The sequence below is a fragment of the Cornus florida genome, unplaced genomic scaffold (assembly GCF_030987335.1).
Source record: "Cornus florida cultivar Cherokee Brave unplaced genomic scaffold, ASM3098733v1 CherokeeBrave_3.0.0_Hap2_Chr03, whole genome shotgun sequence".
Lineage (NCBI taxonomy): Eukaryota > Viridiplantae > Streptophyta > Magnoliopsida > Cornales > Cornaceae > Cornus > Cornus florida.
Genome location: NW_026775573.1, coordinates 56,188,679 through 56,208,398, shown reverse-complemented (window position 1 = coordinate 56,208,398; position 19,720 = coordinate 56,188,679). Strand labels below are relative to the sequence as shown.

Here is a 19,720-nt window from a genome sequence, read left to right as displayed (position 1 = left end):
ACCTCACTCATACACCATTTTGCTCATTTGGAGACTCGAACTTTCACCATCCACTTTAAAAGTAGTAGAGGGGGCCACAAGGCCTCCGCTCCTGGTTGCCGAATAAAAAATTTGTAAATAAAATGTAATTCTTATCCCAACTCACACAACAATTCATCGACATCCGAATTGGAGATCGTGTGTTATCTTTTTCATATCCATTCCAGCCCTCTACTACCAAAATTTATCATTTGAAAAGTCCCATCATGTGAGAGCAATGGTCCATAAAAATTAGTTTGATCAATTCAAACTATAACTATTCTATGAATATTAATCTCTTTCTCTTGGAGGTCTCAATTTTTATCGACTTGGATAAACTTTTACAATGGTGATGGAATAACAAAGATTGTTATCAGAAACCTTGGTAGCACCGTAATAAAGTCACCTAGTTTTTTAAAATTTTGGAACCATTTGTGTTGAATGGGTTGTTATTTCTATGTAAATTTGTTTGACAAAGGAATTTCGAATTTTATTATAACAAGCTTGTAATCCGATCTGAAATAATAATAAAAAAAGTGAAATTTTGTTTTACATCCCATGGCTGCTCATTATTGGTTTATTGCACCAAAATCATTTTATTTTTGAGGATAATTGTTAGGGTTCTCGTCTCATATCGATTAGAGATGAACTTGATCTTATAAAGATCGGTAGACAATACCTTCTAATAACTTAATTTTTGAATCGGATGATGAACACTTGATCCACTACAAGTGATATCGAGCAAGCCTAGCCCCTTATTTGATGTGACCTTACTTAACTAGTTTCATTATTCAGAGAACACTCAACGATTCTTCTTATCATGCAGCTCTCCTTCAACTTTTGCAGTAAAACTTCACATATAGGGAGATAGTGATCCTCCTTTTTTTTACACAAATATTTCAGTCAATAATGTGAATTGTAAAAGTTGTTGGAAAAAGACGGGGGGATATTGTAGGAACCAATACCATTCATCGACCTCCACTAAAGCTGTGTTTGGTGTGCAAGTATAGAATAGAGTTGAATGCCATTCCAACTATTCATTTATTTAGTATATAATGTTGCTTTGGTGTGCAAGAATGGAATGGAATGGAATGTTCATTCCAACCATTCATTTGTTTAATATCAATTTAAAGTGTGAATGAAAATTAATTACGAAAAATGAAAATTCATTCCACAACTAAACTTCTAGAATGACCATTCTATTTCCAAATATATATTTTTTAAAAAATCAAGTTAAAAAAAAAACCCTCATGTTCTAAGTTCAAAAACTACCACCACCACGACTGCCATTGCCTTCCAACACTACCATCACCACCACCGCCGTCTTCCACCACAACCACTGCCGTCTTTTACCACCGCCATCTCCATTGCCTTTGACTACCATCACTACCACCGCCACCACACCGCACTGCCTCCATTGCCTTCAACCACTGCTACCACCACCGTCGCCACTACCACCAACTTCCACTACTACCACCTTTGACCACCGCAACCTCCATTGCTTTCCACCACCGTCATTGCCAACACTATCGTCACCATTACAACCACCACTACCACGCCGTCACCGGCCACCACCACACCACCGTCGCCTCCATTGCCTTCCATCACCACCACCTCCACCGCCGTTACCTCTACTGCCTTCCACCACTAACACCACCACCGTCACCTCCACTGCCTTCCACCACCACCACCACAACGCCACTACTGCATTCCACCACCACCACCTTCCACCATCATCGCCTACCCCACTGACACCTTCAACCACTCCCATCACTTCTTCTACCACCGCCACTGCTTACCACCGTCGCCACTGTCATCTGCCACCACCATCGCCTTCCACCATTGCCACCACTGCCGCCTTCCAACATCATCATCGACACCATTACCGCTTTCCACCTCCACCACCATTACCGCTTTCCACCTCCACCACCATCTAGCATGACCACAATTTCTTTTAAAAATATTACAGAAGAATGTTATTTTGTTAATTTAATTTATTTGTCACTAAGAGGGGCATTTTAGAGAATTCAATTTAAATTCACTCCATTTAAATTTTAAATTGGTCCAACCAAATACTAGAATGGTTATTATCATTCAATTCTTACACATTTCATATTTGCATCCAAACAATAGAATGAAAATGACCATTCTATTCCATTTCCATTCTCATTCGATTCCCATTTGTATTCCATTCCATTTCATTTCTGCACACCAAAAGCATTATAATTTAAAGTGAAAATGGCCATTCCATTGGAAACAAAATCCATTTTAGAGAATGAAAGTCTATTCCACAACAAAACCTATGGAATGGTCATTCCATTCCTAAGTAAATTTTTTGTAAAAAAATTTATTTTCCAAAAATCCCTCATGTTTTAAGTCGAAAAACCACCACCGTTGCCACCACCACTACCACTGCCACCACCACAACAACCACCGGCTTTCACCACTTCCATCTCTATTGCCTTCTACCACCACTACTGTCGTCTTCAACCACCATACTACCGCTGCCTCCACTACTACCTCCACCTCCACTGTTGCCACCACCATCACTAACTTACGCCATTGCCCTCGCTTTCCATCATTACCACCTTCAATTACCACCACCTCCATTGCCTTCCACTATCGTCATTTCCATCACCACCGTCACCATTACCGCCACCGCTGCCGCTATCACCACCACCACGGACGGAGCCAGTATAGGACCTGAATTTTTTCCTTCCCTTATTAGATATATATATATATATTTTCCTAGAATATGTATATATTTTTTTGAAAATGTGTAAAAATTCCCCCCTTCAAATTTCTCCTTCCCTTATATACTCTATATGTTTCTTTATTTTTTTTATTTTTTTTTTATTTTTTTTTATTTTTCTAAATTGTCTCATTATATTCTATATATGTAATTTATTAATTTACTCATTCCAAAAATATTAATCTCTATATATATGCACCTATTTCTCTTTATGTATATATACTCCATAAACACTAATTTATATGCATTAAGTGTACAATGTGCCCCCCTTGAACAAAAATTCTGGCTCCATCCCTAACCACCACCGTCACTACCACAGCTACCATTGTTGCCGCCTTCCATCACCACTACACCGTTGCTACCTCCATTACCTTCCACCACCGCCTCCACCATTGCCTTCCACCACCACCACTGCCTTCCATCACCGCTACCACCACTACCGCCACCGTTACCTCCAGTGCCTTCCACCATCATTGCCGTCATTATAACCGCTACCACTGCCACTGCATTCCACCTATACCACCGTTTTCCATCACTGACTCCTTCACTGCTTTCCACCATTGCCACCTTCCAACACCAACACCTACACCACTGCCTTCCACCATCATCACCTACTCCCTTGAAGCCTTCCACCACTACCACCACTACTTCCACCATCACCACCACCACCGCCTTTTGCCACCAATGCCGCCGCCTTCTAACACCACCACCGCCACTACCATTATCACCACCATCCACCACCTCCACCAATCCACCATTTCTTTTAAATTTTTTTATAGAAGAATGTTATTTAGTTATTTTAATTTAGTTGTCACTAAGAGGGGTATTTTGGAGAATTCAATTTAAAATTCATTTCATTCTAAATATTAAATTAGTCCAACCAAACACTAGAATGGTTATTATCATTTTTTTCGTACACATTTTATATTTGCAACCAAACAATAGAATGTGAATGACCATTCCATTTATCCAATTCTCATTCCATTCTCACTTGCATTGCATTCCATTCCTGCATACCAAACACAATATAGATTTTCTGACTAGTTTCAAACTTGGACTCCTAGTCAGCCACGTGTTGGGTCTAATGTGGGCAATTGGCCCAGTTAATTTGTTTTTGTTATTTATAATTTCTATATACAAATTTTAATAATTATAAAAGTGCCCCATTGAACTCTTAAAAAAAAAATCATAAAAGACCTTAAATTTTTTTCAAAATATTGAAAAAAAACTCATTTTCCTAACAAGATCAACAAAATTCAAGAAAGTCTCATGTCTTTTCTCCTCTACTGGGTCTCACAAAATTTTTAAAAATCAAAATTTAGAAAAGATCTCTCATTTGCTATTTCTTATCAAGCTTTCTTATAAGTTAGAATTCATAAATTAATAGGTCATTCCTCACTGGTCTTAAAAAATAATAATTAAAACCACTAATATCTACTAGAAATCTGTTTTTATTAAATTATGTTATGAGAAGTAGAGTATCGTTACATTTCTAGGTTGGTGGGCGAGGTCCAAAAAAATTCACTATTGTGATAACATAATTCTCATACTACTCCAGGTTAAGCACGTTTAATTCCGGAGTTCTGATAGGTTCACGGCCATCATGACTTTAAAACGCGTTGTGTCATAAAAGGGAGCCCGACGTCCCCGTCGGCACACTTTCGGCTGGGTCAAGCTCTGATACCATTTGTAACAGCTCTCACTTTACCCGACACAATATTGTCCGCTTTTGGCTCCCCCAAACTAGAGACTTCCCAGGAGGTCATCCATCTTGGTACTACTTCAGATTAAGCATACTTAACTTCGGAGTTCTGATAGGTTCACAGCCATTACGGCTTTAAAATGTGTTGTGTTATAGAATGGTGATGAACCTATATATAACACTTCACTCTTCCACACCCAAGCAATGTGGGAATTGTGAGCATATATAGCACTTCACTCTTCCACACCCAAGCAATGTGGGAATTGTGAGCACATGTAGCTCGCACTAAAGCCTCACTTCTCACATGCCTGCTTGCCTACCGAGCGCTCACAGTAATTTTCTTTGAAGAGAAGTAAAAAAAAAAAAAAAAAAAAAAAAATGACGAAGAAGAGTAAGAAGGGGAAAACTAAGAAGAGTAAGAAGGGGAAAACGAAGAAGAAAGAATTGGAAGGATTTTTTGGAAAAAAAAAAATAATAATTTTAGAGGGTCATTTTTTATAATTTAATAAACTATAAGCATAAATTGTAAAAGGGTTGCGATCGAAAAACAACCATGTGGCATACATATAGAGTGTATAACCCTTTATACGTGAAAAATCCCTAGCATTCAATTTTTGAACAAACAAGGGACTGAATGCTGAAAAAACTAAAGTGTCCTTCTATAACTGAATAAAAAAATGGTAAAAAAAAATTCAATGTGAAATGGCTAAAGTGTCCCTCTTTTTTTCTTTTTATATATAAGGGCATTATTGGAAGAGAAAAAGGGTATTTTCAAAATTTTCTGTCTTAAAAATAACCAAACAGTGACTTCAAGCCATTCTTTGATAATTTTTTCAAACTTAACGCACTTGTATATTTTAAAAAATCTTTGTTTATATTTGCCTAAAATTTAAACATTAAGGGTATTTTTTTTCACTTTGTCCAATGTAAAAAATTAAAATTAAAAGGGAGATGATTCTTGCATCGAATAGTTACAGTGAATTGCTAGACATACTTTTTTAATTGGCCAATTTTGAAACAAATAAGGAAGCGGAGCCCTCCACTTAGTTATATTTGGTATAAATAGCCAATTAAAAATGATTCGATTAGATAATTCACTGCAAGTGTTCGGTGTAAGTGGGTGTTTGGGATTGCTTCTCTACTACTGAAAAACACTTCCATTTTAAAAAATTGCATTGCAATGTGTTTGGTGAAAAAAAAAAAAAAAAAGCTCTTATAGATGGTAGAGGTTAGGTCTAAAAAGCCCGTTTAAGTGAAGTTAGAAATTGTAGCTTTTAAAATTGCGTTACTGGAATTTAATCCCTTTATATTTTTTATAAATACAATTTTATCCCTTCTATAAACAAATAGCAAACAATATCCGGGACTCTGTAACAAACGAAGATCCTAGTTTATTTTGGACTCTCCAGCCGCCTTCTAATCTCAGTTTATTTTGGGACTTTGAATTATATAATTGTTAGATGTTTAATTTTTAATAAATTATGACTTGTAATTTGTTTTTAAAATACCTCTAATACATTTATGCTATTATATTAAATAACAAGTAATAAGATTATTAATTGTGGTTAAAGAATTTAGTTTTATTTTATGAAATGCTGTCTATATTGCAAAATATTATATTATTAAATTTCATTATTGGATAGCATATGAGCAAATTTGCTTATTTTATGACTTGAAGATCCCAAATCAGATACAAATTAATCATCATTAAAATATGTTTAACTCATTTATATTTTAGTACTCAATACAAATTCGATATCATAAACAAAATATGTGATATTAAAAAAAAAAAAAAAAAAAAAAAAAAAAAAAACCAATACAAGTTGATCTTTATATAAATTATTGAACTCAATGAAATTTATAATATTTAATATTAGGGAATTAGTATATATTTAGTGTAAGGGTAATATAGTAAAATTAATAACATTGTTACCAAACAAATTTAGAAGTGCTTCAAGTATAAAAAATATTTTATACAATGTATCACTAAACGTTTAATTGCGTTTTACTGTTACCACTTTTATAACAGTTCTATTATTAAAAGTATTTTTAACATTCTAACAGCAATCCCAAACGGATTCTAAGTATCACTACTCAAATTAAAATTAATAGGGTACCATGGCCCAAGGGACAAGTTTGAAAAATTTCGAAAGACATTTTTTATAATTCCATAAGCTGAATGCCTAAAAACTGAAAAATGTTAATGGGCTAGCATGGCCCGGGGACACTGTTGTTCCCGGGCCATGCTGGCTCCATCCTGGTTGGTGGGATCAGAGACAGTGCGCTTTTTACAGCGGCTGTGTTATGGAATGTTTAGCAGCAGATGCTGCTAATCGTCCATTACGAGTCCACCAGCAATCCAGTGGATTGGATAGTCAAAACTAACTCTTAAGTTACATATACATGAAAAGATTATAGCTTGAGAACATGTCTAGGAATCTACTTAGCATGTAATTATGGTTAAAGGTTCACAAAGTACAACAGGATATTCAAAATTGAATATTATTTAATTGGTAAGATTATTTTATTGAATTTTTTTTCATTTATATAGTTTGAGAACATGTCTAGGAATCTACTTAGCATGTAATTAAGGTTAGAGATTCAAAAAGTACAAGGGCATATTCAAAATTGAATATTATTTAACTGGTAAGATAATTATCAGTGTGCCAATAATTGATTCAATAAATCAGATCAGATCATCAGACACACCATTCAAGTTGTTCCCTTAAACCATATTTGCACCCACAAATTGAGCTGCCCAGATCCCAATTCAAACAATTAGAGGTGTATCTCTTGAATTCTTCTAGTCCCAAATAACTTTTTTCATTTAGAACGGACAATTTTTTTAACTTGAAAACTTTTGGTACACGAGGCTGTAGGGTAATTTTTGGAGAGAGAGCATTTGAGAGATTTGGGGGGATTATCCCTCCAAATCCTTTTCTATTCTATCTTTTCTCTCTACTAAAGTCATTCAAACACACCTTTTTTTTTTTTTTTCATCATCCAAATGAAGGTGGTTGTAGCATATGAGAATCAAACTCTCCCGAGTTTACAGTTCGCCTCAGGAGACCCTTTAGGGCCATAGGAGTGGATTTTAGATACCATGTTTCCTTCAAAGAATGCATCAAACACTTACTTAACTATCACTGGCTTGATTTCCGGCTATCTAGCACAAGTAAAACAAATGCTAAAAAACAGGTATACACGCAACTCAATGCACACATTGAAAATAGGGTTGATCAAACCAGCCCCGAAAAAGCTGGGATTTGAAGTACAAACAAATTGGCATTGTCCCTATCAGCCATCAGCACAGAACCATCCAAACCAGAATAAACAAACTGCTTGCTGACAATGCAGGACATCTTCTGAGCTTTGTTTATATCAATCTTTCATGTCCTTTTCATTGCATAAATTAATTATGGCGCTAAGCATTGTTTTCATCCACACTCCTCCCCTAAAAGCTTGAAAGGCCCCCCCAACTCACCGCATATCCGAATATGCGCTCGAGCTAACATCGGAGATTCTTGCTTGGATTCACCATCTTCTTCATTCCCGTCTGTTTTAGTCATCAGATCAGTTGCAGCGAACTTCCGATTTCTTTTCATTTTTCTTATCTTTCTGATCCTTCAATTCCTGCTAACTAGAGTTCCTGTTTTAAAGTTATTACAATAATCAAACACCTGTCACACTATTTTATTTCTCACCTAGATTATATGCAACTGTCATGTACATAGTAATAATTATAAGAACCATTTAGTGTAGTATCAAACAACATAAGAATCATAACAACCATGTCAAAGTCTTATCGAATTCTACATTGGACCACCTTAACTAGATAGAAAAGCACAGCATTTGGTGTAGTATTATCAAACAACAAACCTTTATAACATGTATATATGATCTTCTGGACATAATAGTATATCATATTGTAGACTCATATATAGTACTTCAAATGTCTTTGATCAAACAAATCACATCCATGGAAGCTCAGAAGATGTTGGTGATCCAAGACGCGTCCAGAGATGTTAGTTGGAGCGCAATCAGATGGATCCTGGATGGCTCATTGCTTAAACCAGGAGACGAGCTTACACTGCTCGGAGTTCTTCACAAGGTTATTAATCCTAGTACGTTATCTTTCATGGGAGCTGGGAAGTTCTGTAAGAATTCATGCTTTTTTTTTTTTTTTTCAACCCTAATATTCTCTATATAAGTATAAATGGAGGTAAATATGATATCAATGAAAAGGTGAAGGTAAAAAAGAAAAAAGAAAACCAGTATCGTATAATTAATGTTGCTCACTAACTTCTACTTCTTCTTCTCTTCTCTAGTGGGATACAGGAGTAAGGTGGATTCGAGTTCAATATTTGGAGTTAACCCGAAAATTGTGGAGGAAGAAGTCGCCAGAAAGATGGAGAAGTACTATAAAAATGAAGAGATTGTGCATATTTTTGAGCAGTGTAAAATGAAAAAGGTTGTACAAACTCGAACACTAACGAAATGTTGCATTTACTACTGTTCTTTGGTCATAGAACTTCCTAAATTTCGCCATCTGATATATATTTTGTCTTTCAAGAGAAATGATTTTCTATCACGTACAACCCTTTTAAGTCATGCAGTCCCATAATTTTCATTTCTGCTCCATCTGAACATATAACTCGTGAAGGCAACATCTAAAAGTTAAATTCTACATGTCATGTTTGCAGAATTATCAATTTAGTTCATCTGATAATTTTAGTTCAGAGCTTATATTTCCAACTTCTAGATGAGTTAAGCTTTATGCAGTTAACAGTCACTTTATGAGTTATTCCATTGCAATATGGTTTAAATGTTCACAAAATTTCAAATACTACAATATTTTGTTTAATTTGAGCCTAGTTCAGTTTTGCATGCTTTCAACTCTTAAATAATTTAATTTGACCACTTCCATTATACACTCCAACACAACCATAATTTATTATTATTTTTTAAAAAAGAAGAAATGAATGAAAGATGAATCTTATCCCTCAAAGGAATAACATATCTTATAAAATAATCATTTAGTGAAATATGAATGATGGATTATACGGGGAAAATGTGCCCTCTGATCAGAAAGATTCTACATGTTAACGTAATTAGATTATAATATAGCAGTTATATAGATTATTGCCCTAATTGTTGTATAACCGTTGCTGATGTTTAACCTATTTATATCTCTCATGTACATTGATTCATACACACCTGAATATATGTTCATATTCAACATATATCTCTGTCTCTCTCCATCGCTCTCTTATATTCAACATATATATCTGTCACTCTCTTATATTAAACATGCTAATATGAATCATTCCTCTGATCTTCGTCACAAATCTGCATCATCAATTATTATTTTTTATTTTTATTTTCTTTTAAAATTGTTGAAATTGCGTTCCATCACAAATCCACACCGTACGCGTCTCTCCTTCCTCAGACGCGCAGCAGGCTGACACGGACTCTCTGCCGCCGCTGTCAGCCACCAACGGCGGTCAATCTCAGCCGCCTATCGTCACCCCAGCCTTCCGCTCCTTCATCACATGCTTCTCCTCATCCCTCTGCCAAGGCTTCGCCCAACGCCGCCCTTGGTTGGAGCTCGTAGATCGCTCCTCCACGACGCCGACACCGACTGCCCTCTGCCGCTGCTCTCTACCGTCGGCCGTAAATTGCTCGCCTTCACCTCCGTCCTTGGCCACCGTTCGGTCCGTCTCGCCAGATCCGTCCCCTCATTCAAGTCCCGGAGACCTTTTCTTCTCTCTGCAGATCCCCGCTCAGTTCTTCTCTTGTCTCAATTAAGTCCCACACCCTCACTGGATATGGGTGTTTCTCACTCCACTGGCACTGTTCTCTATTGTGATAATCAGAGTGCTATTTACCTCACATTTTTTCCAAAGCTCATCCGCCACGCAGAGCTCTACCACCTTGAGTTTGAGAGGGATGCTAACATAATAGATTATATTATAGCCGTTGTATATGTTGTTAACATAATTAGATTATATTATAGCCATTGTATAAATTTTTGCCGTAATTGGTAATTGGTGTATAGCCGTTGGTGATCTCTAACCTATTTATATATCGCCTTGTACATGATTCATATACCTCAACATATATCTCTGTGTCTCTCTATCTCTCTCTTATATTCAACTTATATCTTTGTCACTCTCTTAAAGTCAACACTACAGATTTCTATAAGGCTCTTAATCAAGCATGTTGCAAGTTGTAGTTTTTAATAGCTGTAAAGAAATTGGTTCACTAGATGATTACTTCTTGTACAAAAATTTTGTCAGATCAAGTTCAGAATAGAGTTGTATGCCGGAAATTCTCCGAAGGTGGTTGCTCTGGAAGCTGCTAAAAGTTTAAGGGCAACATGGGTGATACTTGACAGGTCAGTCAAAATTTAAACTCTTCTCTGTGATCCAATACAAAGTAGTAGTGAAATGGAAATGCAATTCAAATATATGATTTGTTTCAGTGTTATATGATGTACTCTTGCTGCACATATATTACATGCAAAATTATAAACTACTCAGAGTGCAGGTATAATATTCAACATTACTCAACAGATCTAAAATGTTTGATACTTTAAAAGGCTCAGAGAAATACACACACACACATATAAAAATGGTATGAGGAATATAGCTTTTTGGGGAGTGACAATTTGAGGCAACACATCTGCCTCCATGTTTTTGAAGTTTATTCAAGGTAAAAGGTAACTCTCAAACATATGAAAATAGTAAATTGTGCTATTAGAGAACATAACTTTTTTGAATAGTCATCTAATTGTTTATCAATATCTAAAAAACTTTAATAATACGGATGAAATACAAAATAGAGAAATTGGGATTTGCTACATATAATTAAGGGGGAAATTAAGTAAACTACAACAGGAAATGAATTAAAATGGAATTTTGAGCCCCATTCACTTCTAAAATGTTGACATATAATTTCTGTCATTTTTGGTCCTAATAGCTACTAATTATAATATGTTGTTGATCTTGAATTGAGTTTCTGCATGAAGAATTGTGAACCAATTTGGCTACATGCACATGGTTTAAGGCCAATATCCATTTAAATAGTATGGACTATATATATATATATGTTGGCAATCATATCAAAATACACTTTGACTAAAACACTTCTATATTCATATCACACTGTAATGATCATACCACAATATATATATATATATATATATATATAGTATAAATAAAACAATATACTAAAATAATAGGCCAGTAAAATAACAGCAAACACATATTAAAGTAGTAGAGAGTAAGAAACTTTTGACCGGTTTAATGGAAAGACACGCAATACTGTGCTGTTACAGTTTCCCTACGTGCAGATTGTGATGATTATGAAAGGTTTCAAGATACAACTACAGTGTCTTCTATGCGCACGTTTACAAAAGAACATTTACCAAGTCTTGTACTGTCATGTTGCCCCCAAAAACTCAAAGATAAAAATATAATATAATGTATGGGTTGCAGGAAGAGAATAAAGAAGAGACATATAAGGATATAAGTTAAGCATCATAAATTTATTGAAGAGACCATATATTTATAGGCTACCTCATGCCTCTAGCCAATAGACACAACCCTTGTTAGACACCTTTTCATATTTACTCACATCTCTTTTATAGTACAAACCTAACAATATATATATATATATATATATATATATAGATGTAAGCATATCACTAGCAAAGCTTCATGGTTCATACTTGCACCACAGCAGGATATAGTTGAAATATTTCAGTTCTTTGCAGAAGTAACTAGAAACTGAAAATAATGAAGATTGATCTTCAGAAGATAATATATATATATGTTGTATCCTTACTTTTCTTTTCGGTGCAGGCAGATGAAAAAAGACAAGAAATACTTCTTGGAGAAGCTCTCATGTGGAATATCGAGGATGAAACGGGACAACTCCATTGAACAACTGAGAGGGCCAAAAAACACCACTGGCAACTTTACATACGATGAAATGATACCCGGAAGTACAGAAGATAAACTTTCTCCAATAACTAGTTTATATGCCATCATTTTATCTGATTCGTCTTGATCACCATTAAATTCTCAGCAGCAAACACTCTGCACACAACTATCAAATTTGCTCAAAATCATACCGTTAATGTCTGTCTTGTGAATTCACCATTGTTCCATCGTTTAATTTCCTGTCACTCTCTATCACAGACTCAATATCTGGAATTTTGTAGATCTCTCTCACTCTCATACTAATTTACTAGCATTCAACTATATATAAATCTGATGAGACCAAAAATAAAACAGAAAATGCCTTACACAAAGAACATGTTTATGAGGATAACAATCAATTTGAGTCGATCAAGACATGAATTTACTATTAGTTCATACACAAGAACAAATGCAGGTTAAGAATTGCACTCACATATTTGTTCATGACATTTCAGAATACTCAAGGTCTCAAAAGACCACCTTAGGCAAAGAACAAGGTGGTGATGTACCCCCATGGGACTACTCACAGAAATTGCCTTTAGTATACAAATTCTCACTGAACGAGCAAATGTTGAGTACTTCATCCTCAAGTTCAAGCCTAGGCTTCACTGAAACCGCAAGCTTTTTCAGTACTTCAGCTTCAAGTTCAAGCTTGGGGTACACTGACACCTCAAGTTTTAGCATTTCTGAGGCGAGGAGCTCCTCCTTGCGCATTGAGGATGCAGACTATATTACAAATGCAGAACAAGAGACAGCCGGCAGAGAACAAACGGAAGCATATATTACAGGTAGTCCAGATGAAAAACAAAAAGAGCAGCACATCAGTGATGGTGATAGGAAGGGATTGCCTAAAGCGGAGGAGAGTTTTAGAAATTCCGTTTGCAGCGTTTGCAATAACACACGGCCCAGGATTGAATTGAAGAAAGACTTCACGTATGCAGAGCTCCATGCAGCCACACAAGGGTTTTCCAAGAAGAACTTCCTATCTGAAGGTGGATTTGGCTCTGTCTACCAAGGGGAGCTGAAAAACGGGGTGAAGATTGCAGTGAAGCAACATAAAGTTGCAAGCTCGCAAGGAGAGAAGGAATTCAAGACTGAAGTTCATGTACTCAGCAAGGCGAGACACGAGAACTTGGTGATGCTGTTGGGCTCATGCTCGGAAGGAAGTCGAAGGCTTCTTGTTTATGAGTATGTTTGCAACGGCTCGCTGGATCAACATTTGTCAAGTAAGAAAACAACAAAGCTATCAAATTTATATCGTACCTAGGAGCTTACCTGTGTCACCAAGTATGACATTAATTCAAGAGGAATTTTATTTTTATTTGTATTTTTTTTCGGAATGTGCAGAATCTGCCCGAAGCCCTCTTAGTTGGGACCAGAGGATAAAAATAGCGTTGGGAGCTGCCAAAGGATTGGAATATCTGCACAGAAATAACATCATCCATAGAGACATGAGACCAAGCAACATTCTCATAACCCATGATCATGAACCACTGGTAATTCACTAGATACTTACTTCAACTTGATGATATTTACTGTTTAGGCAGGTTTCTTAGATATTCAAAGAAGAAAAAGCTCAAGAATCAACTTAAAATTAGGTCATTGATACAAAATAGATTTATCTTCATATTTGTGATAGGATTAGTTAGGTAATCCACTCCATAGAAGGCTCTATGTTGGAGCTAAAAATGGCCAATTTGAGTTCTAGAAAACAACATAAAAGCATCAAATAAACCTTGTATATGCAACTAAACCAGTGTCCAATTGGGCCTTTGTAACATGTTCAATGTGTTAGCTAGGAGATTTTGGTCTTGCAAGAACTCAATATGAAGACGCGGATCGATCCACAGAGACCAGAGTTGTTGGTACTCTCGGATACTTAGCCCCGGAATATGCAGAAAGTGGGAAAGTGTCAACCAAGACAGATGTTTATTCCTTTGGTGTAGTTCTGTTACAGCTGATCACTGGACTGACGATGAATGACAAGATACTTGGAGACAAAAGTCTTGTGGGATGGGTAACAACCAGAAACACCACCTTTTTTTTTTTTTTGTTCAATTCATATACATTCACATGGAAAAAAATTTCTTATGGTATGCGGTTTCTATGGCTTGCTTTTACAGGCAAGACCACTTCTGAAAGAAAAGAACTACCCGGATTTAATTGACGAAAGGTTAGAATTCCATGATGTTCACCAGCTCCTTTGGATGGTTCGAGTGGCAGAAAAATGTCTGACCAAGGATTCTCATAAGAGAATATCTATGATCTGGGTAAGTTATGTTTGAGCCTAATCTCTGCACGCTATAAAACAGCAAGTCAAGGTTGAAAATTGCCTTCAAAAATCACATTTCATTGCATGTTGAACACAATAACATACCCTATAAAAGATGCAAATGCCTATGCTTTGACATGTCTAGCAATATATATATATTCATATATATGTAGTATCAAGTAATGTAAGCTCCGAAAGCCTTTACAAATTATTGATCTATTATATATAATATGATGCAAGAAAAGATTTAAAATTCTATTTTATTATAATTCAAATTCTACCACCTAGTTTTTGGTTTATAATCCCTTTTCTCTTCCTTGATATTTTCAGCCTATGTTGAGATCGATGTTAAGCTCACTCCTAAAATAATCGTACAATCTTTGAAAGTGAGTCTATTTACACTTCTAGTGAGAAAAACCTTAATCTAAGTCATATTTGATTCACTTTTAATTGATATTAAATGTTCGTATCTCTTTTTAAAATAAGTACATTTTCATTATTATAAGATTATATGCTATTATAAATTCTATGATAGCTCAGTCCTATATGACCATTAAAGTCTCATCCAATAGATAATTTTCCTCCTCCATGTATACCTTGAAATAATGCATCTATATATATCAAAATATCCTTTAATATGCTCATATAGTCCAACTTGGGGTGCATAAGCACTAATTAGTTTAACTATATTTTCTGATATTACAATTTTTACTAACATTATTCTACCCATTGCTACTAATAGAAAAAAAATATATTTTTAAATTCTTATCAACAATTATTCTACTCTATTTATGTCTATCTTTTACAGTGTAATAGGGTTTATGTCCTCTATTTTTAGCAGCTCTAGCTTTCTCTTCTACCCTCTTAGGTCTTGTTTACAATTTTTATTATTATTATTATTTTTTTTTCGGAATTTTGAGCAATTGAAATATATGAATGATAATTACATGGTGGGCCATTAGGCCAAGTACAATGGCTTGATTAACCGTTAATGGAGGTCTTATTTGATAACTTAATTCAATACTTAATTGTGGACAAATTAAATACTTATTCAATTGAGTATGTTTGATAATGTAATATAGATGCCACTTAAAAAATAAGTGCCGGTTAATTGTGTTTGATGATAACACAACATCGATACCAATCAAAAAAAGAAAAAAAAATAATAATAATATTTAATTATACCACCTAAAATGAGGTTAAATATATTTTTATTTTTATTAAAATATGTGGGGACTGTGTGGATATTTTAATAAAAATCTTATTTATTTTGGTTTAATATATTTTATTAGCCATTTTATTATTATGTTTTCCTCATTATTACCTATATTGCTATGTTTTACTAAAAATTATTATTAGGGGTGATCACGGATCGAATCGATTCGGTTTGGGGTAAAGTTCAATTCGAACCGGTCCTCACGGATTGGAGAAATTTGAAACCGAACCGATTCATGTGGACCTTCAATCCGAACCAAACCGATCCGTGAAATAACGGATCGGTTTGGGCAGATTGGGCTTTTCAAATAGCCCAAAATAATTAGATTTTATACCCATTAAAATATCAAATTAGGAATTAAAAACTAGTACTTGAAACTAGAAAAATAAAATAGATTTGTAAATCATATATCAGGTAACATGCTAACAGTAATAGCAATAAAATTTGTAAATCATATACCAAATAACAACAATAGATTTGTAAATTATATACTTAATAATAGGCAATATAAATTATCCAAATAGAATAATGAATAAAAAAAAATAGAAATACAGTAAGTATATTCAATATTGTATATTGTATATATATAGTTATATATATATGATATATTAATATATTATTTAGGCAACGGTTCGGATTGGTTTTTTCAGGGCTCAATCCGTTAACCGAACCGCGAATAGCAGATTGCTATTTTTTTAAACCATCATCGAATCATTAGATCTGAAAACTAAACCAAACCATGGATTGGTTCGGACCGGATTGACGGATTATTTGCTCACCCCTAATTATTATTACCTTCATTATTACTCTCTGTCAAACTTCTATATTGTCTCTTCTCTATGAGTGAGAGATATATGTATATATACACTTCTCTATTTTACATATTTTATGGGCAACCCCGTCTTCCTTCGGACGTTCCAACATGATATTCACTTATTATTGAACATTAAACGCTTAAATTTAAATTAAAGAAGTATCAAAGAAATTTTCAATTTCTAACTACAACTTAAAATTTTTAGTGCTTAATCTTTTCTGTATCAAACAACACCCTAGTCTGCAATCAGTTGGAGCATATAAAATTATATGATATAACTTTTCAAGTGATCTCACTAATTTCCTACTCGATATTAATGCAGGTACTTAATTATTTGAATTACATAGATCAAGGCAACACAACTAATGATAATGATTGTATGGAGTTCTCTCCTGTGCTATCAGATTCACAGAATAGCATTGGGGAGTCCCCTGGATCAGAAGATTATGCAGCAGCTGGCAAAAATGAAGAATTATCATCATCAGCTAATAACAGAAATCACATGAGTAGGTCACTTTCACCCTCTTTTGTATTAACACATACCTTGTCTGCAAAAAGTTCTGGACAATCCTCTTCTGATGTTGGAAAGACTTACGAAAAAAAGAGGGCAACACAAACGAGTTATAATGACATGGTCATTTAAGTGTGGTAGTCATCGCTAACTGCTGTACCTTTGATCTAGTTTTTGCAATTAATGGAAATCTACTTCCTAATGGTATTTTAAATACAAATATATATGCAATAATCAAGTGAAGCAAGTAGACAATTTATAGCATTAATGTAAGAGAAATAAAGGTAGAGAAATTGCAAACTATAACGCGACAATTTTTGCGAGGTTTGAAAACTCATACTCCTCGGTTCAAGATCCCTCTTGAGACTTTCCTAATCCACTAATGGATTTTCCTTACGAGTGGAGAGCAAATCTTCACAAGAAGCAAATCTTTGCTTCTCCTTTGATTGCTAAGAGAACAACGTACCTTTTCCTAATCTTCTTTTAGGTCACACGAACCCTTACAATGTTTTTGAAGTAACAAGTAATAGTACAAAAGTATCTCTTTGAAGATTGTTGTACAAATGTAAGCTCACAAGACTAGGAGTAAAAATGAATCAAATGAAGCTCAAATTTATGATGATGATTGAATGAACAAGAGAAATGATTGCTTGAGTAAATGCTCTTGAATGGTCTTTCAAATGTTTTATCAAAGATAGATCTTACCTTAATCAATACCTACTCTTATCTAGAGTCTTTTTGCTGTTGAAGGTAAATGAAAGGAACTAATTGTCGGAATATGACTGTTGGAGATATTTGACAAGCATTAAATGCATTTACAACCGTTATGGGCATTTATAGGTGACCAACTAACCGATTACATGGCTTGATCTACTCAGTTAGATGAGATTTAGATCTCATCTAAATGGTTACATAATCTTGTCTAACCGGTTACATGAAGATAAATGCTCAAAAACATTTATCTGGTTTAGTTTAACTGATCGGTTACTTTGCGTGAACTAACCAGTTACTTCATGTGATCTGATCGGTTACATGTTTTGATCTAAATGGTTACATCATGTTTTCTAGAGAACTTATTTCTCTGTCTCAATGCATCTAATCGGTTAGATCATTCTGTATATATAACGACCCGAATCTGGAGATCCGAATCGCTAACATGGTCCTCACCTGAACCCGTGGACACATTAGGGGTAAAATGGTAATTTTACATTAAAGAGGAACAATTTGTTGGGGATTTTTAATATTTTTATACCATCTTATTTTTAAGTTCATTCACGTAGTCATATTAAAATGTTACACTTATATATTCATATCACAATATAATCATAACAATATATATATAGTATAAATAAAACAATATACTGAAATAATAGGCCAGTAAAATATATAAAATCAATAAGAAGAGTAAAGAAACTTCTGGCTTGTTTAATGGATAGGCACGTAGTATGCGCTGTCCTAAAGCCTTTATAACCTCCCTACGTGCAGGTTGTGACGACTATAAAAGGCTCCAAGATACAACTCCAGTGTCTCTATAAGCACATTCACAAAGAGATGAATCATCGAGTCTTTGTGTCATGTTGCCCATAAACTCAGATATATATATATATATATAATATTTTGGTGGAATGAAATAGAGGTTTAAACAGAAAGAAATATAAAGGATGGAAGGCAAAACCGTATATAATCTATTACAATAACTATATATTTATAGGCTATTTTCACACCCTTAGCCAAATAGACCACAACTAGTCATAAGGGGTCACACCTCTTCAAAAATAAGTTTTAAAAAACTTTTATATTTTATTCAAAAAACCTAACAATTCCCCACAAGTTTTTAAAACTTCAAACTTCAAAATATCATATAAAGATATAAATATAGAAATATGGAAAAATAAAATAACTTGGCAACTGAATACTATGCAATAGGTGTAAGAGTCTTCCGGACTTGAACTTGCACTTCGTGTTAATGTCTCCATCTGAGGAACCCGAGTGACTCAGTCTTGAACTCAGCCCCTTGAATCAGATTTCAACATGTAACACACACAATATTGACTTAAGACTTGGTTAGCGATGTAGCGCTATTAATGGCCATGCGCTGGTATCTTGATTCTCATGAGAGTTACTAAAGAACAACCCAATTCGCATAGTCGCGGCCTCACGACAACTCTCACTTAGGTGAGTCCTCCAAAGGTACATGTGACCTATACCTTGCAAGAGTTTGCTTGCCTCGGGCTCATCAGGGCAATGCCCTTCCTAACATCACACTAAATAGCATTGGTGCCATAGGGATGGGTAGGAGTGTATCTTCATGAGAAACCTCCTAAAAAGATATTGCTATAAATAAGTCACACAGTACAGATTGTTTTTACCCGTTGAACCTAATTTATGATATCTCCAATCACAAAGGACGGGTTACTTCCGAAGGTGACTCTCTTGGGGCTTAACCCATC

General features: G+C 34.9%; 1 protein-coding gene across 1 annotated transcript; it reads left to right on the top strand.

Moving 5' to 3' along the window:
* Nucleotides 1-8,451: 8,451 nt before the first annotated feature.
* LOC132301631 (inactive protein kinase SELMODRAFT_444075-like) lies at nt 8,452-17,402 on the top strand. The gene is made up of 9 exons (XM_059798870.1): nt 8,452-8,629; nt 8,801-8,943; nt 10,772-10,869; nt 12,338-12,510; nt 12,913-13,683; nt 13,805-13,953; nt 14,253-14,474; nt 14,581-14,727; nt 17,082-17,402. Exons 1-9 carry the CDS (start codon nt 8,452-8,454, stop codon nt 17,400-17,402), a joined length of 2,202 nt encoding a protein of 733 aa, XP_059654853.1.
* The last annotated feature ends 2,318 nt before the right edge of the window (nt 17,403-19,720 follow it).

Excerpts from the sequence above, each read along its gene's own strand:
- LOC132301631 (XM_059798870.1), top strand. The coding sequence starts at position 8,452 with ATGGAAGCTCAGAAGATGTTGGTGATCCAAGACGCGTCCAGAGATGTT. Across the intron at positions 8,630-8,800 it reads CATGGGAGCTGGGAAGTTCT|TGGGATACAGGAGTAAGGTG; the intron begins GTAAGAATTCAT and ends TCTCTTCTCTAG. Across the intron at positions 13,684-13,804 it reads GCTGGATCAACATTTGTCAA|AATCTGCCCGAAGCCCTCTT; the intron begins GTAAGAAAACAA and ends CGGAATGTGCAG.